The following is an 18,542-nucleotide window of genomic DNA, read 5'->3' as shown; positions in this document are numbered from 1 at the left end:
GTTGTTAGACCTTTTTCACATGGTCCTTCGTCAGCATTTCGACCATGGCAACCCTCTTGGAAGAATGACATTGGTAAACAAGAGGCAAGCAGCAGCGGAGTTAAAGCAACTCCACAAGGTAACAGTAACTTAAATATAGGAAAATCGAATCTTGGTCGTATTGAGAACAACCACATCAATGGTGGTAGAGCAACTATAAGTGATTTTTTTTTTCTATTATAAATTTTTGGTGAATTTGAGTCTCTTAATATGCACATTTTTCATTTGTTGTTTATTAGAAAAAACACAAAACCTCACAACGAGAACGATCGATAGGGACATGGTGCAACTAGAAGAGCAACCAAGGCATACAAAACCCAACATAGTTGTCAGGCCCTTTTCACATAGTGCTTCATCAACATTTCGACTATGGGAACCCTCTTGGAATAATGGCTTTGCTAAACAAGAGGCAAGCAACAATGGAGTTAAGTTACCTACACAATACAACAATAATATATTAAATATAGAAAAATCAAATCTTCGTCATATTGAGAAGAACCGATTTAGTGGTGGTAGTCAAATTGCAGGTGAGTTATTTTTTCTATTACAAATTATTGGGTAAATTTGATTCTCTTAATTTAATTCATCGAGATGCATATTTTTTATTTCTTGTTTATTAGGAACAACTCATGACATCACAAAAAGAACGATTGGTAGAGACATGGTGCAACCAGAAGAGCAACGAGGGGATAACATATCAAACATAGTTGATAGACCCTTTTCACATGGTGCTTTATCAGCATTTCGACCATGGCAGCCATCTTAGAATAGTGCTGGCCTTTGGTAAACATTATGCAAGCATCAGTGGAGTAAAATATACCCACAAGAAGACGACAACGAAAACAACAATAATAATAACATGAATATAGCAAAATCACATTTTGGTCATGTTAAGAAGAACCACATCAATGGTGGTAGCGCAACTACAAGTGATAGTGTTGGTGATCAAGCAGCACAAAAAATGGATCCTAAGATGTTCAAATGGTATACTTATATTACTTATAGTTGTGAGAAACAACAATATGTTGGCAAGTTAAAAAGCATAGAGAATCACAAATTTTGACCCATAGAGCTAAGTGTGGTGGAAATAACATTTGGTTTTTGTTTTGAGTTTTTTGTAAAACTGAAAAGAAAAAAAAAGAAGTAAAATTAACAAAGAATTGGTTTTGTCTGGGTTTATCTCAGTCAAATGTTATTTGAATAATAAGTTCACTAAATTTTGTAATTATTTTGGTCTAATTTTTAATACATAGATTAAAATAAATTTATCTTATGGTTCGGGTATCAAGTTGTTATCTTTATCCGCTATGAACTTGATACCCGAACCAGTATAGTTGATTTGAGTGATTTTATTCTAATCTAGTCTTTATCTGTTAAAAAAATGTAAACCAAAATACTCTGGTTGTTTATTTCGTATACATAATCAGTAGAACGATATATTTTTATTTTACATCTTTTGTCTTCTCTTGTTTTTGGAATCCTAGCAAATCGAGTTGTTGCACAAAAATAAAAATGAGAAAACTCCATTATATAACATATTTGGAACAAACTGAAAAATATTTACAGGTTCACATCATTAGTTATCATATCTCAAAACTTGTCATTTCTAGATTTTTTTTTCTCTCTCTTATTAATATATGTTATTATGAAATATGAATGGATGTGACCTAGATTATCTCCGATTGCGAGACCCGATGATTTTGATATCAAAGTCAAACAACTCAAATTCTAATTTCACCAATTCGTATTTCAAATACAACACAAAATTTTAGTCGTTTGCAGGGGCGGAGCTAGGTAGCATTGAGGGTGTGCAGTGCACACCCTGGATTTCTGAAATTTGCATCAGTTTTCCTACTTTCATTGCTATTTGCACACCCTGATATTTCTGTTTTGCACCACCTCACCCAAGATTGGGTATTACTAACACGCGCAGGCTCTGCATTGTTTGGTGTGTACACTGACGCTCACATGTACCACTAACAGTACTACAGATGTTTTGACTTTTCAAGTGTTATTATATTATAAATATGAGGAATGAGTATTTGGAAATTTTTATCACTTATATAAAAGCCAAAAACAAAAATAACATGAGTATCGAATTCGTGTTATATCTGCACTGCATCTACAATTAATCATCCACTACACCAATCAAACACATTTTTTACTCTATATATTTGCAAATATAAGTTAGGTGATGTATATTATTCAAAACAAAAATCTTTTGACTCCTTTTTTCAGAGGAATTATTTCACTCTCACTAGTTCTATTTTTTTTTTAATTCCTTTTCTTATAAAGACTATGATTATGATTAATTGTATATAATGTAAATGATATTACTCTTTTGAATTCTTAGTGGGTAAAAGTAACACAAATGTAAATTTATAGTTTAAATTAATAAGAAAAAGGGTTTAATTTCTATGCACTAACTCTAAAGTTATTTTCTACATGCATTCAATGATATGCTTCTATCTCAATTAATGAATATGACAACTTATTGTTTTCGAGGGTAAATGATCCAACAACACATTATTAAACGCATGTGCGAAATAAGTTTACATCGTCATGTCGATTGTCGATGCATACTAATTAGATACAATGAGAAATGAATAGATCAATGTGTATGTGTGTGTGTGTCTATATATATATATATATATATATATATATATATATATATATATATATTCATAATATTAATAATTAATGAAGTTAAAAAATTTGCACCCCCTGATCCAGGGTCCTGGATACGCCACTGGTCGTTTGGTCTTCATCAATTTCTCTACATGTCAAGCGGCCGATTACAACTATAAAGAATCCCGTTTTTTTTTTTTATTATATTAATTTAGATTTCTTGTAGTAGATTAATACACAATGAAGTGATTATAACCAGCGGCGAAGCTAGAGTAATTTTTACGACGGGGCCAAATGCAAAGAACTTTTTAGGCAAAGAAAAATTATCTTTTATTAAAATTTATATATTAAATTTAAGGGTTAAATATGCTCAATCTTTATAAAATTAGGCTTCACACACACACACACACACACACAATGGCGAAGCTAGATTAATTTTTACGAGGGGGTCAAATGCAAATAATTTTTTAGGCAAAGACAAATTATCTTTCTTTAAACTTTATATATTAAATTTAAGGGTTAAATATTTTCAATCCTTATAAAATTAGGCTTCATGGAGCCATATATATATATATATATATATATATATATATATATATATATTCGTAATTGCATATTTGTTAAATAGACTAATAATTTTTTTTCAATGTAAACAAATAAGTTATTTGCATTAAACTATTGTCCATTTTGTTTGACTATTGATAATTTTTATTACTAAAATTACATTCTCTATAGTTGTTGTAGAGATCGAAATGTCGAAAAAAGACAAATAAGTTTATTAATCAAGTAATAGTTTGTTAATCTTTTTATTTGTACTATTTTTTTTAAAAAAATAAATTTGTTTGACGTAGCTAAAAATATATTATTGAGGTAACTAACTATATAATATACATATCATACTTATTTCTAATATGAATAACATTGCTAACAATTTGTGCCAACCCTAATTCCTAATGATTTTGGCTCCAATGTATGGTGGTCTTTGATTTCAATCTATGCTAATCTCAACCGTTAATTTGGGGCGCCAAACCTTTTGTATTATCTTGGTTCATTTCATTGGATTCACCTCATTATTGCACGCACAAGTCACAACACATAGCTGCAGATTCAAATACAATATAATCAAATTTGAAATCAGATAGTAGAAATTAAATTTCAAAGGAAGAGATAGAAATTTATTGGGAATACACGTAGAGTACAATTTTGAAGGGCTCAAGGGAGAATTTAATTTTTGTTCAATTTCCTATAAACCCTTCAATCTCACTCTCTTTCTCAAAGGCCTTTCAATCTCTAACAAACACAATCTGACGAAAATTAAACTTCATCTTTTTTCTCAACAAAAACCCTCAAAACTCATATCCTCACTTCCACCTTGATCTATCGAATCCAACCATTTCTTTAGAAAAGGTGTTTGGCTTCATCCCAAAAATGGTCTTAGTATGAAGAGGTTGGGATCCCAAAAATGGTATGAAGATTGCTGTCGTGCGCAGATAAAATGGTATGAATCAATATTTTTATTGGTGAAAGCATTTTGAGTTTTGGAAAAAATCAATATATCATGAAAATTTGATTGTTTAGAATTTAAATATGAGCATATGACAATTAGTTTTCAAAGGTTTTTGGATGTTGGTTATTTTAAAAAATCAGCTGAATTTGATTGACATATCATATATTACAAAAAATTGATTGTAATTCTAATAGTTGCTTTGCTGCATTGTTCCTGAGAAATGTAATTTTCATTCATTAGTTGTTGATTAATATTAGTTGTTGATTTGCACCTTTGATTGGAAATCATGTACATCTCTATCGTTATTTTTTGAATTTCCAATTAAGAATATCATCTGCTTTGCACTCTTCTATTCATCTTTCATATGTAAGCTTGCTGTTGGTTAGTGGATGAATATTGTCTCACATGAGCCTTACATGATTTGGTTTTGATGTGTGTCATGCTGATAGAATAATTTTATGTTACTTTCACTGGATTTGTTTTCTGTCATCCAACAATATTAACACTACTTATCTTAATTTTTTTATAACATCATTTTGTGTCATTCCACGGTCAAAGTCATGGTTGTATGTTTTGCATATGAAATCTAAGAATATAAGCATTAATAAATTAAATGATAAATGTACACATTACTTGAACATGCAGGTCGGGGAATCACTAGAGCAACTTGAGGCACTTATAATTTAGCAAGACTATTTGTGTGTCTTCTACCAGGGAATAAGAACAACGAAATATTTAGTGAGGGTAAGTATCTGAGAGAACGAAGGAAAATGTAAGGCCAACATTGACAAGCATGACATTCCCAAACCATCCTTCAACTTTAAGGACTTTGATGAGATCAAGAAGGGAGAAGTAAGGCCAGATGTCCTGATAGGTAAATTGGACATATTTTCCCTTTTGCAGTTTGTAAAATTACGACTAAACATTTTTTATTAACATTAATTATGTGTTTTATAGATGTCATTGGAGCCTTTCATGAATTAGGATACACTCAGACTCAACAAGGATCTAGGAAAATACAAATCAATTTCTGGATGAAAGACCTAAAGTACATTTTTAATCTTTTTAATGACATTACAAGTCATTTAGTTTCTATAACAAATTTTCATCCATATTGTCACTATGTACAGGGGAACATTATTAAGTTGTACATTGTGGGAAGACTTTGGTCTTCAATTCCTTAACTTTACCAACAAAGCTGAGTCTGGACCAACTATCATTCTTATTCACAATGCTAAGATTAAGGAAGCCACAGGTTATTAATAATGAAGTACTCAATAAATATTAGTCTTGAAATTCCTTACATGATATGCTTTGTTTTTAATATACTTATCATTCTATAGAAAAGTATGAGCTCGGGGTCTCTAATGCATGGAATGCTACCAAGCTTTTTTTCAATCCTGATTTCCCCGAGGTCCTTGAATTCAAACAAGGGTAATTAATATTTACTATATAGTGGTTTACCAATTGAATGATCAAAGTACTTACTCTTAATGTTTATTAACTAAAAATTTATTTATAACCTGTATAGGTTGCCTCTTGATGACCCAGCATTCTCACAGACTCAGCAACTAAGTCTCTCTTCTCAAATTGCTAGCCCCTCTTCGTCAAGTATGACGCAATACTCATCTATTGAAAGGTTCATTGGCAGTGCTGTTGTTCTACCACTGAAAGAGATTATGCAACTCACGGAGGTATTTCATATTCTTGCTTAATTCATAGTCAATTCACAGGTTAGAAATAAATTGATGTTTATTACATTATGTAATTGAGTAACCTGTATATACAATGAACATTGTTATTTGATTAGAACTGAAGTTGTTGCCTTTTTGCTTTTGTATATATACCGAAGACAACTGTGTGTGTGACTGTTGTGAAGATCAATCAAGTGAAACCTTCCAAGAATGGGTGGTACTACAAAGCATGCACCAAATGCAACAGGGCTGCAAAGGGTGATACTTTACCACTGTTTTGTGACCAAAAACATGAGACCAATGCTATCAATCTAAGGTACAAAAGAGTAATGTAGTAGGTTAATTCCTCCATTATAAATATTTGTAATTAGAACTGCGTATTCAGTTATTGGAATTTGTTATGCAGATTTAAGTTAGAAGTGGAGGTCGAATATAATGGAGTTGCAACTAAGTTTTTCTTCTGGGATCGTGAGTGCAATGAATTGCTTGGAACTACTGCTGCTGATCTTCAGAGGGTCATGATTGAGGTATTGGTTATCACCTTTGTACCTTACAGGGAGATTAAATACTGATCGTATCTTATGTATATGTTGCATATAGGCCGGTGTCACAAATCCCTTGGAATATCCAGTTCATCTGGACCAATTGGAAAACAGAGAATTTGTTTGTAAAGTTAAGTGGCAGCCAACTTGGGACAGCTGTTCTGTTCAAGCAATTAAGGAGGATGAAGGCTTGGTTGAAAAGATCAAAGCATTGTTCCCAAAGACTGAGGTACTCTTCTAATATCAGTTTCACAACTTTCATTAGTGTTAACAAATTTCAAAAGTAGTATCATGACAATGATTTTATTTTACATTAGGAGGATGATATTCTGGCTGTTGAGAATGTTGAAATTGCAGAGGTACTGTTAAGTTAGCTTTCACAGAGTTATATATCGCTGCCACAGGGGAACCATATACAATGTTGGATTATTTCTAACAATTGTTCTTCGATGTTTCCACAGATTGCAGACACAACCACTCTTTCTCAACTTCAGACCATGTCAACTATCCCAACTGTAAGTTGTGATAATTGTTTGACAATTTCTTAAAATTATACATCCTTTTTGTTTTGTCATTCATTGCTAATTTCATCCTCATCAATGTAATTGCAGCCAACACCATCTACTATAAATCAGAATGAAACTGAAAGCCAATCTTCGCTCACACCAGGCAAGAGAGTTGCAGATGAACTTCCTACCAAAGATTTCGAAAGCCCAGATACGTGCTCAACCAAACAATCTTCAACTAAGATCAGGAGAAATATCAAGAGAGAAAAGAAAGATTGAATTATCATATTTGTCATGCACACTTCTATATAACTACATCAGCAGTACTTATTATCTAATTAACTTATTATCTAATTAATAGCCGTATGTGGCTCTAAGTACTCTATTATTTTGATTGAATATCAGTTAATCTGATATTTCAGCAACCTCAAACATTGTTGCATTTGGTCTTATCTTACCTAAGAACAACTTCTATTTAACATATACGTATCTCTGTTTAAACCTATGCTTATTTATCATATAAACCTTCTTTATAAGTTAATTTTGAATAATTATCTATCTAACAATTTATTATACCTTTGAATTAGCAAAAATTGTTTCATTATAGTTAATTCCATACAAGTTATTTCATAAAATAATATTCAGCTATATCATATAATAAAAGTACGAATATGATGTTATACCAGTTAATTATTTAGAGGAATAGGGAACTTTTCATAAATTATTATCATTATTCATTTAAATTTTTGTATATAAGGAGATTTTCAAAGTCTATCAAGCAATTACATTAATCATTTAAATTTTTTATAAACATGTTTATGAGAAAATTATGATAGTTATTTTAGAAGTTTATATCCATGTTGTTTTTCCCTTACTGTAGATATCTTATCGAAATTTCTTTCTTTGCCTCATAGACTTATTCAATCATTCATATTTCATAGTTCATGTTTACTAACTACAACAATTATGTTAATTGAATTCTAACTATGTCTGCAAAACCATGACCAAACATCTTTGAGAGAAATGATGAAATAGTACAATGACCAATACAATCCATACCCAACATATCAAATCAGACTTATGTGTAGCAATATATATAATAGAGTTTGTCATCATCAATAAACCTAATTGAACAGTAATGTCTTATCCTACTTTCTCCTACATTATATACTCTACCAAAATCTAACTGTCCTTTCCTTCTATTACTATTTCCAAGAAGGTTTTGTAGTACAGTTGTACCATTTTATGGGTAAATGTCAAAGTCTCTTTTTTTAAAACAAAAGATGTCAAAGTATATTGTATTATAGTTTGAGTATTCCAAAATCGTGGATATTATGTAGTCATAGAACAACATCAAAACCTTTATGGGATCACTTTTACTAACTACACACAAGTTCTTAAAGTACAATACAATATGGATCCTCTTCAAAATAGTCAACAACAACAACAGTCGAGTTCAAGAGAAAGAAGGAAGAAAGCCTTAGAAGGAAAGAAAATATGTGTGACTACTAAAATTAATACACATACTTCTGCAGTCATTCCAAAACAAAAACTCATTAAACCTATTAGTTTGGCTGAATCATTGCTTCAACAATCAAATGCAGCAACAGAAAGAGAAAATAGAAAAAGGGTTCTATACAAAAATAAGGCACTTGCTGCATCCAAAAAAGTTTGTGTTCCCTCTCCTAAACAAGCTATTCCAAAACCTTTCAATGTCATCAAAAATCTACCCGAGGTCGCAGCTTTAAGCAGAGAAAAAAGAAAAAGAATTATTCAAGAGAACAAGTTAGATGTGCCATCAACAGGTCCTGATAATCCTTACTCTATATCCAAACACTCATTACAATCCAATGTTATACACTCTCAAAAAGAAAACTCTACCGCTTCAAGAGATAATAGAAAAAGAGTTTTTGATGATAAAAGTATTTCACCATCTAATTCCATCCATAATACTCCCATTACATCAAAAAAAACCATTGCGTACACTACTCCTTTATCAGATATTACAAATGCTCAACAATTCTTTTTTCCTGAGCAGACTCATGTTACCAAAACTCTGTCGCAGAATACATTTACTCAGCCCAACGATCAAAATCATAGTAAGATGTCTCGACAGTCTAAGAGTGGCATAAACCTTCTCAGCAAATTTGCAGCTACAGCAAATCCTATTCCAACCTCACAAGTCGAACCAAATGATGTCATTGCCAATGAAAAAAGTCCAGGAATTTCAATTCCATCTTACAGTGCAGCTTCAACTTCAGCACATGAATCATTTGATTCCAATATTTCCTCTGACTCAGACACAGATGATAGTGGAAGTGATTCCGAGGAACTTACGGAATCTGATTCAGATTCTGAATATGATATATCTGAAGAAAATACAAATGCCACAAACATACAAGGAGGAGAACCTTCATTACAAGGTAATATGATTGTCAAGTCATTCATACATTCTTCATTTATTTATATGACATATCCACTTATGTTGAATTCTATTTGTAGATTATTTTGATGTCGGAGATCCTGATTGTATTTGTCAACAATGTGGAGCAGAAATGTGGTATTTAGAAAGGAAACATAAATCTAAGTCTACATCAACACCCTTATTTCAACTGTGTTGCGGGAATGGGAAAGTCCAACTTCCTCTTCTAAGACAACCTCCTCCTGTGCTTCAACATCTACTCTTTGATCATCAATCAGAAGATACCAAAAATTTCCAACAAAACACAAGAATGTATAATTCAATGTTTGCTTTCAGTTCAGCAGGCATGAAATTTGATGATAAGGTTACTAAAGGTAGAGGGCCACCAACCATGAGGATACAAGGACAGACATGTCACAGAATTGGTAGCATGTTACCGCCAGATGGAGAACTACCCAAATATGCCCAACTTTACATATATGACACCGAGAATGAGATACAAAACAGAATTAAAGGATTTGGGTATATATTTATTTCATGGAATCAAAGTTATGATAACATGGTTAATATACATAAATCATATACCTCTTGATCATTGTATTTATAAACATAATCATTGTCATTTCATTTTTTCAACAGGAATACCAAAAATATTTCTGAAGACATTGTCAAACGATTGTCCAAAATGTTGGATGAGAATAATGTTCATGCAAAGTCTTTCAGGATGGCACGTGAAATCTTAAAGGGAGGACATATCCATGATTTGAAATTAAGACTTATATCAGAGAGGAAATCTGATGGTAGGATTTACAATGAACCTACGGTATCCGAAGTTGCTGCTTTCATAGTAGGTGATGTTGATACGGCCGATAAAAGAGATATTATTTTGCATCAAACTAATGGTCAGCTCCAGAGGATTGATGAATTTCATGCTGCTTATTTAAGTTACCAGTATCCTCTCATTTTCCCTTATGGTGAAGATGGTTATAGAGATGGTATATTGCATAAATATAGAGCCGAGGTCATAGTCACAAGTAAAAACCGTCTCACTATAAAAGAGTGGTTCTCATTCCGGATTCAAAGCAGGAAAGGAGAGGCTCGAACTCTGCTATGTAGTAGGAGATTGTTACACCAATTCATGGTTGATGGTTTTACAATGATTGAAGCAGAAAGACTCAATTGGTTGAGAAGAAACCAATCAAAACTCCGAGTTTCCAAATATCATCGGTTAAGCAACAAAACTGGCAATGATGGACAAACATCTCAACAAAAAAAAGGTAAACGGATTGTTCTTCCATCTACCTTTGTTGGAAGTCGAAGATATCTGGATCAGTTGTATTTTGATGGTATGGCTATATCTAGCAATGTTGGTTTCCCAGACATATTTATCACATTCACTTGCAATCCAAACTGGCCAGAAATTCAAAGGTGTCTCCTCAAGGATAACTTGAAACCTCACGATCGACCTGATATCATATCAAGGATTTTCAAGATGAAATTTGATGCATTAATGAAGGACTTAACAAAAAATCACATTCTTGGAAAAGTATTGGCATGTAAGTGATATATTCCATTCCCATGTGTTCCTTTCATTTGTCAAGAGTTAGATTAATTCAGATAACTGACAACCTGTTATATTATTTTACAGATTTGTATACTATTGAATTTCAAAAGAGAGGGTTGCCACATGCTCACATTCTAATTTTCCTACATCCATCTAGCAAGTATCCAAACCCTGCAGATATCAACCGAATCATTTCAGCTGAAATACCAAATCCAGATACTCAAAAAGAGCTTTATCATTTGGTCAAAACTCATATGATTCATGGCCCGTGTGGATTATCAAAGTTGTCGTCACCGTGCATGAAGAATAACAAATGCTCTAAATTTTTTCCCAAAAATTGGCAGGAAGAGACAATTGTTGACCAGGATGGTTTTCCGGTTTATAGGCGAAGAAGTTCAAATGCCCACACTGTTACAAAATGTGGGATTACCCTTGACAACCGGCATGTTGTACCTTACAACCCCATGTTGTTGCTAAAGTACCAAGCTCATATAAATATGGAGTGGTGTAACCAGCGTACATCAATCAAATACTTATTTAAGTATATACACAAAGGTTATGATCGTATAACTGCCAGGGTTGTTCCATGCAATCTTAATCAAGAAGTTGAAATTGATGAGATCAAGCAGTATTTAGATTGCAGGTATGTTTCTCCAAGTGAAGCAAGTTGGCGAATGTTTTCTTTTCCAATTCATGGTAGAAGACCAGCTGTTGAACGCATGTTCTTTCATTTAATTGGCGAAAATCCAGTGGTGTTCACAGACAATCAGAGAATGGAACATGTTCTTGAAAAACCAAGTGTTACCGAATCGATGTTCACTTCCTGGTTTAAAGCAAATGCAAACTATTCAGAAGCGAGGAAATTGACATACGGTCAGTTTGTTTCTAAATTTGTATATAACAAGAAAAACAGGTGTTGGACTCCAAGAAAGAGAGGGTTCACCATTGGTAGATTGATTTGGGTTCCACCATGTACTGGAGAGTTATTTTACTTAAGAATGATGCTCACGGCTGTCAAAGGTCCCCTCACCTATGACCAATTAAAAAATGTGGCTGGCGTGCAGTTACTTACTTTTAGAGAAGCTTGCTTTGCACTTGGCTTTTTAGGAGACGATCAAGAGTTCATTTCAGCCATTGGAGAGGCCAAAGATTGGGGATCAGGTCATGCATTACGATATCTTTTTGTCGTATTGTTATTGTCTGATATAATGGATAGACCTAAGCATGTGTGGGAAAAGACATGGCATTGGTTGGCAGATGGAATACTATATCTACAGAGAAGGATAGCAAATAATCCAAGTAAGTTGTTACTACCATGTAGTTTCTCAATTGAGTCTATAACCATATAATATACGGTTATGTAATAATCAGCTCATACATATGATTTTGCTCAACTTTACATTGCTATCATTTGAATGTTGTCAACCTTTCATAGTAACAATATATTATTCAAACAGATTTACAGCTAACAGAAGAAGAGTTAATGAACTTAACTCTTCTTGAAATTGAGAAGATCTTGGAACAAAACAGAAGGAGTTTAGCAGATTTCAAACCTATGCCTTATCCAAAGGATTATATCACAGCTCAATTAGGAAATAGACTTATATATGATGAGAGAAACTACAATGCTCAAAAGTTGAAACAAGAATTCGAGAATCTGTACAAAGCGTTGACAGGTGGCAATCTTAATTAAAGTTACTCTCTTTTTACTAATATTTTGGTGAAATTAGTTTTATTACTCAGTAATGTAATTAATGGTTATTGTTGTTTATGTCATAGATGAGCAAAAGACAATATTTGAAAAGATAATGAAAGCTGTTGATGAACAAAAAGGTGGAGTATTTTTCCTTCATGGATATGGTGGAACAGGCAAGACTTTCATGTGGCAAACTCTTGCCAGTGCATTAAGATGCAAACTTAAAATTGTCTTGACAGTTGCATCAAGTGGTATAGCATCACTTTTACTCCCAGGAGGTAGAACTGCTCATTCAAAGTTTAAAATCCCTGTTCCAACAGAAGACAATTCAACCTGCAATATTGAATTTGATAGTGATCATGCTGAGTTACTGCAACAAACAAAGTTGATAATATGGGACGAAGCTCCAATGACTCACAAATTTTGCTTTCAGGCTTTAGACAGAACTTTGAAAGATGTTATGAGTGAATACAGGGACTCTGAAAAAATATTTGGTGGAAAAGTTGTTGTTTTTGGCGGCGATTTCCGACAAATATTACCTGTCATTCCAAGAGGGAATAGGTCTGAAATTGTTCATGCTTCCATTAATGCTTCAGACATATGGGATCATTGTCAAGTGCTCACTTTAACAAGAAACATGCGTTTACAGTGTGGATCAAGTGAGTCGGAAAAACATGAAATGGCCGAATTCTCGAAGTGGATTTTAAACGTAGGTGAAGGAAAGATAAATGAACCAAATGATGGCATTGCTGATATAGAGATTCCAGATGAGTTGCTAATCAAGGTTTTTGATGATCCAATTACTGCAATTGTAAATAGTACATATCCTGATTTATTGGATCATTATCAAGAGTACGACTTCTTGAGTTGCCGAGCAATCTTAGCTTCAACTATTGAAGTTGTGGAAGAAATCAATCAATATGTTCTTGGATTAATACCAGGTGCTATATTTTAATTTGTCTTTTACTACAACATCATATATATATATATTATATTGTTCATACACTAATAAATCAACCATTATTGCAGGGGAGGAAACTGAATACTTAAGTGCTGATTCTGTTGATAGATCAGAGGCTAATGATGGTAATTTCTATGAAGTACTTACACCTGAATTTTTAAATTCACTTCGTACTTCAGGTTTACCAAATCACAGAATTAAACTAAAAGTTGGAACTCCAGTTATGCTTATGAGGAATATAGACCAAGCACAAGGTTTATGCAATGGTACGAGGTTAATCATTGCTAAGCTTGGAAAACATGTTTTAGCGGCAAAGGTTATGTCTGGTAAACAAAAGGGGAATTTGGTCTATATTCCGCGTATGGAATTGTCACCTTCACAGTCTCCATGGCCTTTTAAATTGATTAGGAGGCAATTTCCCATTATTGTTTCCTATGCAATGACCATAAACAAGTCGCAAGGTCAATCTTTGGATTGTGTTGGTCTATATTTGCCTAAACCTGTGTTTAGTCATGGGCAGTTATATGTTGCTATTTCAAGAGTTAAAACCAAAAAAGGTTTGAAGATTTTAATTCTTGATGAAGAAAAGAAAGCTACCAATATTACAACTAATGTTGTATTCAAAGAAGTGTTCCAGAATGTTATGTAAGTACTGTTTTGTTGAGATGTTTGTATTTTGATCTCTCTTTCATGAATATTATTCAGAACAAGTGTTAATTACATTTTTCAATATGTGTACCAGCTAAAACAGCCAGACATCAAGCTTGAACTGCAGCCATATGAGGCATATCATTTTCTGGACAGTTAACCAATCTTATGCATGTATAACATCTTATTGTATTATATGAAAAACTATAGTGATGTTATTACATGATAGCGTGTATCATCATCATAGGATTTCATCTATCATGTTTTATATCATTAGAGACCATTACAATTAGCTCCTGATTATTATTATATAATCAGTTATTATTCTATAGGTAATTATCATGTACAAGTTTATTATAATTATTATTGAAAACATGTCTTTGGATGCTGCTAGCATATTTTCTAAGAAATTTTAAGATTGAATAAGTCAAAGCAAAATATCAATTATTTTGTTAACGTGGACAAGTTAGTTTCACATAATAAGGTGTTGTGCTATAATTAAGAAACATTTTATTCATTCAGTTAGTTTCTTTTGATTTGTAATATAACATTCATTTTGACCGTATCATAAAATTAGTTTTGCAACCATATTCTCTATGTTACATTATATTTTTTCATATTACTTCTGTTATGATAAACTATAAAACTACAATTATACTTCCTTTTTATCCTAAATGGAGTATAATATAACCAAATATACACATAATATCATCAAGTAGTGCTGTCAATATAACTTCCATTTGGCAATTGAAGACAAGTTCTAAACTATTCACTTACATACGTTTGTCAAATATCCATCCACCTCACATACAAATGAATAAGATCCATGCAACACCATCATTTCTTTTATGGTTATATACTCACCTTATTCACCAAGCACTTCCACAACTTCAATCTTATACTCCTTCAAAGACCTTCCCTCAAGAGTTACTCATGTCTTTTACCAGCCAACATCAGAACTTAGGTAGCTTCTTCACTGCTCATATATCTGATGAGGTATGTATCATGCTACATCATTTAAGAAATCAACTACATCTCTTACATGTTAATTTACATTTTTTCAAAAACTTATGCATTATGTTTCATATCATGTTAAACAACACCTCCCTAACTTCATTGCAGCCATACGGTGAGCTCGACCCAAGTTTTGTACAACAACGTTATCACGAACTTGGAGTTAACTTTATTGTCATGAATAGAAGATGCCGAATTATGACTGTCAAGTTCAACCTGAGCTACCGTCATCCACTTATCACCGAAGGATGGTCTGAATTAAGATCTTTTTTGGGAATTCATGGCAACAAAATGCTTTTAATGACTTACCTAGGAAACAATCGTTTTCTTATAGATATAGCTCAGCCAACAGAACTAAACCCCTTGGAATTACCAGCTTATCACACCTATCGGAATGTTGCATTGGAACCTCGACCATTTGAAGTTACACTCACATCTTCTAAGAAATATAAATTAGTAAGTTTCTTATTATATGTCATTTAGAATCATTTTTCGGATTATTATAATTCACATACCATTATGACTAATTTGTTTGATTGTTACTACTTTTGTAAGACATTGAGGACAGATTTCGCAAACTATGTCAGAAACACCGGATATGATTCTGTGCGAATATATGGACCAACAGGAATTCCAATAATGTGCAATGTTCTAAAGAGGAACAAAGGCAGAAGATCATGGACTGAATTTGGAAGTGACTGGAATTTGGCTGCCACAGTTAATAACTTTGTCGATGGTGATGTTTTGAAGTTCCGATTTGTCGATCATAATCGTTCAAATCTGATAAAAGTTACGAAGATGTAATTTGTTTGTGTATTTCGTTCAAGTAAATTAGTTGAAGTCTGCTACCTAACTTATGTGTCTTCCCAGTTCTGTATGCTAAATTAGTCATGTTAAGTTCTTTTTGAATATGCCTAAAATATGTATTAAGTGTTGCATGTATGATAGATGTTCTAAAAAAATAGTTTATGAAGATTATATAATAAATAATGACTTTAAGTTATGTTGATAAAAAAAAGTATATGAAGATCATACATTTCAGTTCGTGATAATACCTTTCATTACTTATTATCACAATCATAATAAATAACACTATCATTAGTTCAAGATATTAATCCGTGACAATATTAAGTTATGTTGAAAAACCTTTATTTAGGTTGTTGTCCTTTTCCTAAATTATGTTCAGTCATTTTTCTAAATTATTTAGCAAATGTAGCAGCACAAGTCTATGTATTAATGAATGATTCATAATGGTTATGTCGTAAACAAATTTGTGAACTTTAATTTTTATTCTTAATATAATTTTAAGTAGTTGTAGTTAACATATTTATATGTTTGTGTATTTATTAGTACAAAGCTTATTATGGTATTTGCTATCGATATTTGTCAGTATAATTACATATATGTGGACAGCTTTATTAATTGAAAAACCCAATTGATTTTTCACTGGAAAATTGACGACATCTTTATAGTTATATAAGGCTCATATAATGAACAAGAGTTTGTGTATTTTACATTGTCTTTTATGGTAGAAGTTTAAAGACGGAAACTTCAAAAATTCAATCCTCCTGTAGCAGCTTCATGATATGGGTTGTTCAATTATATGCCAATAAATAATTAATATTTGCATCATACTATCAATGTATAGCAGATTGGTTAGTTCCAAAGTAACTAATGAAGAGACATGCTACAAGGAATATCAATTATAATAGGCATTAGCCATGACAAGTTTGTATATATGCTTTAACCATATCTTTTTATGTGATATGATCTAATAGAAGATTTGACATAGTGATATCAGTCATGTCAAATTTGCTTACAAGTTTTATATGTGGTTTGCTTTAGTCCAATCTATCATTCAATATTTCACATGGTCTTAATTTTTCATGTAATTTTGATTAATTGGTCAATCAAAAAATAATTGTAACGTATCAGAGAATGCATTGGCATGTTAATCACTTCTATTGTATCATTTTTGTCTAAAATGATTAACTCCCGGTTTTACCACCGACATCTTTTATATATCACATTAAACGTTTACTAAATTTATTTTACCTTCTTTCAATTAAAATTTTATTTATTTCCAATTTTTAAATTATTTAACAAATACGTCAAATATAACACTATTAATAATCCAATTTCTAAATTTTTTTCCTTATTTAAACTTTGTCTTTATTAAGTATATATTACTATATTCTCTATTAATAGTTATCTTTACAAGTTGTACAAAAATTCATTCCTTAGTCCTAATATCCATGTAAAATTATTAATTGTTTATGCTTGAAAAATTTGCATTTCAATCACATTTCACAACTTTATTTATAAGATAAATTATAACTATGATAATAAGTATATTATTTACTATTAATCTCAAATTTAGTATTAATAAGTGCCAACACATGTTGGCTCAGTTGGTAAGGAACGAGCCACTTCTCAGATGAAGGTTGTGTGTTCGATTCCCGCTGCCGATGTGATGACGGTGTTGGTGGGTAATCTGTAAGTTCTTTAGTAAGTGCCCTTTGGGTCCGGATGCCTGCCCTGACCCTGGTAGTTACCGGAGCCGAACCCACCTAAAAGATTTTTTAACTAGCAAAATTTAGTATTAATAAGTTTGTTTAAACGTTTTTTCTACCACAATATCCAATACAACTTAATTTTAACCTTTTTTTTTTTATACTTCTTATCGAGAATATTGTATCCAATACATATACAATTTAACTTTAATATATTTATGTCACAACTCATATAAGTAAGCAATATATTGGTTATAAAATCTGCTTATTCTCCATCTACTTCTCAAACTATAAATTTTCTCAATTTTACCTTATCTCTTTAGAACTGCAACATGTATTCAACATGGCAACCAAGGAACTTTGGATGTTTTTTAACTGCTCATATCATTGATGAGGTAAATGCATTATTTTTTTTTCAAGTACTTTGTATATATTCATCTTTTAGATATGAATCCTATATTTTTATTGTTCAATACACTATAAACTAACATATCAATTTCCTTTGTTCAATTCAATGGCAGCCTTACGGTGAGATTGATCCAACTTTTGTTCAACAACATTTTCCACAACTTGGTGCCACCTTAACTATTATGGATACCAGAGGCCGTTGCATGAATGTCGAGTTCAATCAAAACTACAATCATCCATTAATTACAAAAGGATGGATTGGTTTGAGATCTTTTTTTGGTATCAATGGCAACAAGTTTCTTTTGGTGACATATCATGGAGACAATCTATTTGGTATTGATGTAGGGCAACGCCAGTTCAATCCATTGGAATTACCAACTTATCATAGCTATCGATACAG

The 18,542-nt window shown here is 32.1% G+C and overlaps 3 protein-coding genes across 3 annotated transcripts; all 3 read left to right on the top strand.

The window, feature by feature from the left end:
• The first annotated feature begins 4,958 nt into the window (after window positions 1–4,958).
• On the top strand, window positions 4,959–7,421 carry LOC146939117 (uncharacterized). Its single transcript, XM_085752902.1, has 11 exons — window positions 4,959–5,048; window positions 5,132–5,222; window positions 5,305–5,429; window positions 5,518–5,608; window positions 5,706–5,868; window positions 6,027–6,184; window positions 6,275–6,395; window positions 6,469–6,639; window positions 6,728–6,769; window positions 6,872–6,925; window positions 7,022–7,421. Exons 2-11 carry the CDS (start codon window positions 5,209–5,211, stop codon window positions 7,193–7,195), a joined length of 1,113 nt encoding a protein of 370 aa, XP_085609028.1. The 5' UTR covers window positions 4,959–5,048; window positions 5,132–5,208; the 3' UTR covers window positions 7,196–7,421.
• Window positions 7,422–8,330: 909 nt separating this feature from the next.
• Window positions 8,331–9,930, top strand: LOC146939116 (uncharacterized). The gene is made up of 2 exons (XM_085749735.1): window positions 8,331–9,339; window positions 9,419–9,930. The coding sequence occupies exons 1-2, from the start codon at window positions 8,331–8,333 to the stop codon at window positions 9,928–9,930; spliced, it is 1,521 nt and encodes a 506-aa protein (XP_085605861.1).
• Window positions 9,931–10,003: 73 nt separating this feature from the next.
• LOC146939115 (uncharacterized) lies at window positions 10,004–14,208 on the top strand. The gene is made up of 7 exons (XM_085752903.1): window positions 10,004–10,626; window positions 10,672–10,894; window positions 10,987–11,874; window positions 11,923–12,201; window positions 12,360–12,578; window positions 12,682–13,539; window positions 13,628–14,208. The coding sequence occupies exons 1-7, from the start codon at window positions 10,024–10,026 to the stop codon at window positions 14,206–14,208; spliced, it is 3,651 nt and encodes a 1,216-aa protein (XP_085609029.1). The 5' UTR covers window positions 10,004–10,023.
• The last annotated feature ends 4,334 nt before the right edge of the window (window positions 14,209–18,542 follow it).

Source organism: Medicago sativa, chromosome 3, assembly GCF_051527215.1.
Source record: "Medicago sativa cultivar Bolivia chromosome 3, Bolivia_mono, whole genome shotgun sequence".
In the NCBI taxonomy this organism is placed as follows: Eukaryota; Viridiplantae; Streptophyta; class Magnoliopsida; order Fabales; family Fabaceae; genus Medicago; species Medicago sativa.
The sequence above is the reverse complement of the archived record's forward strand: the minus strand, read 5'-3'. Positions and strand labels throughout refer to the sequence as shown.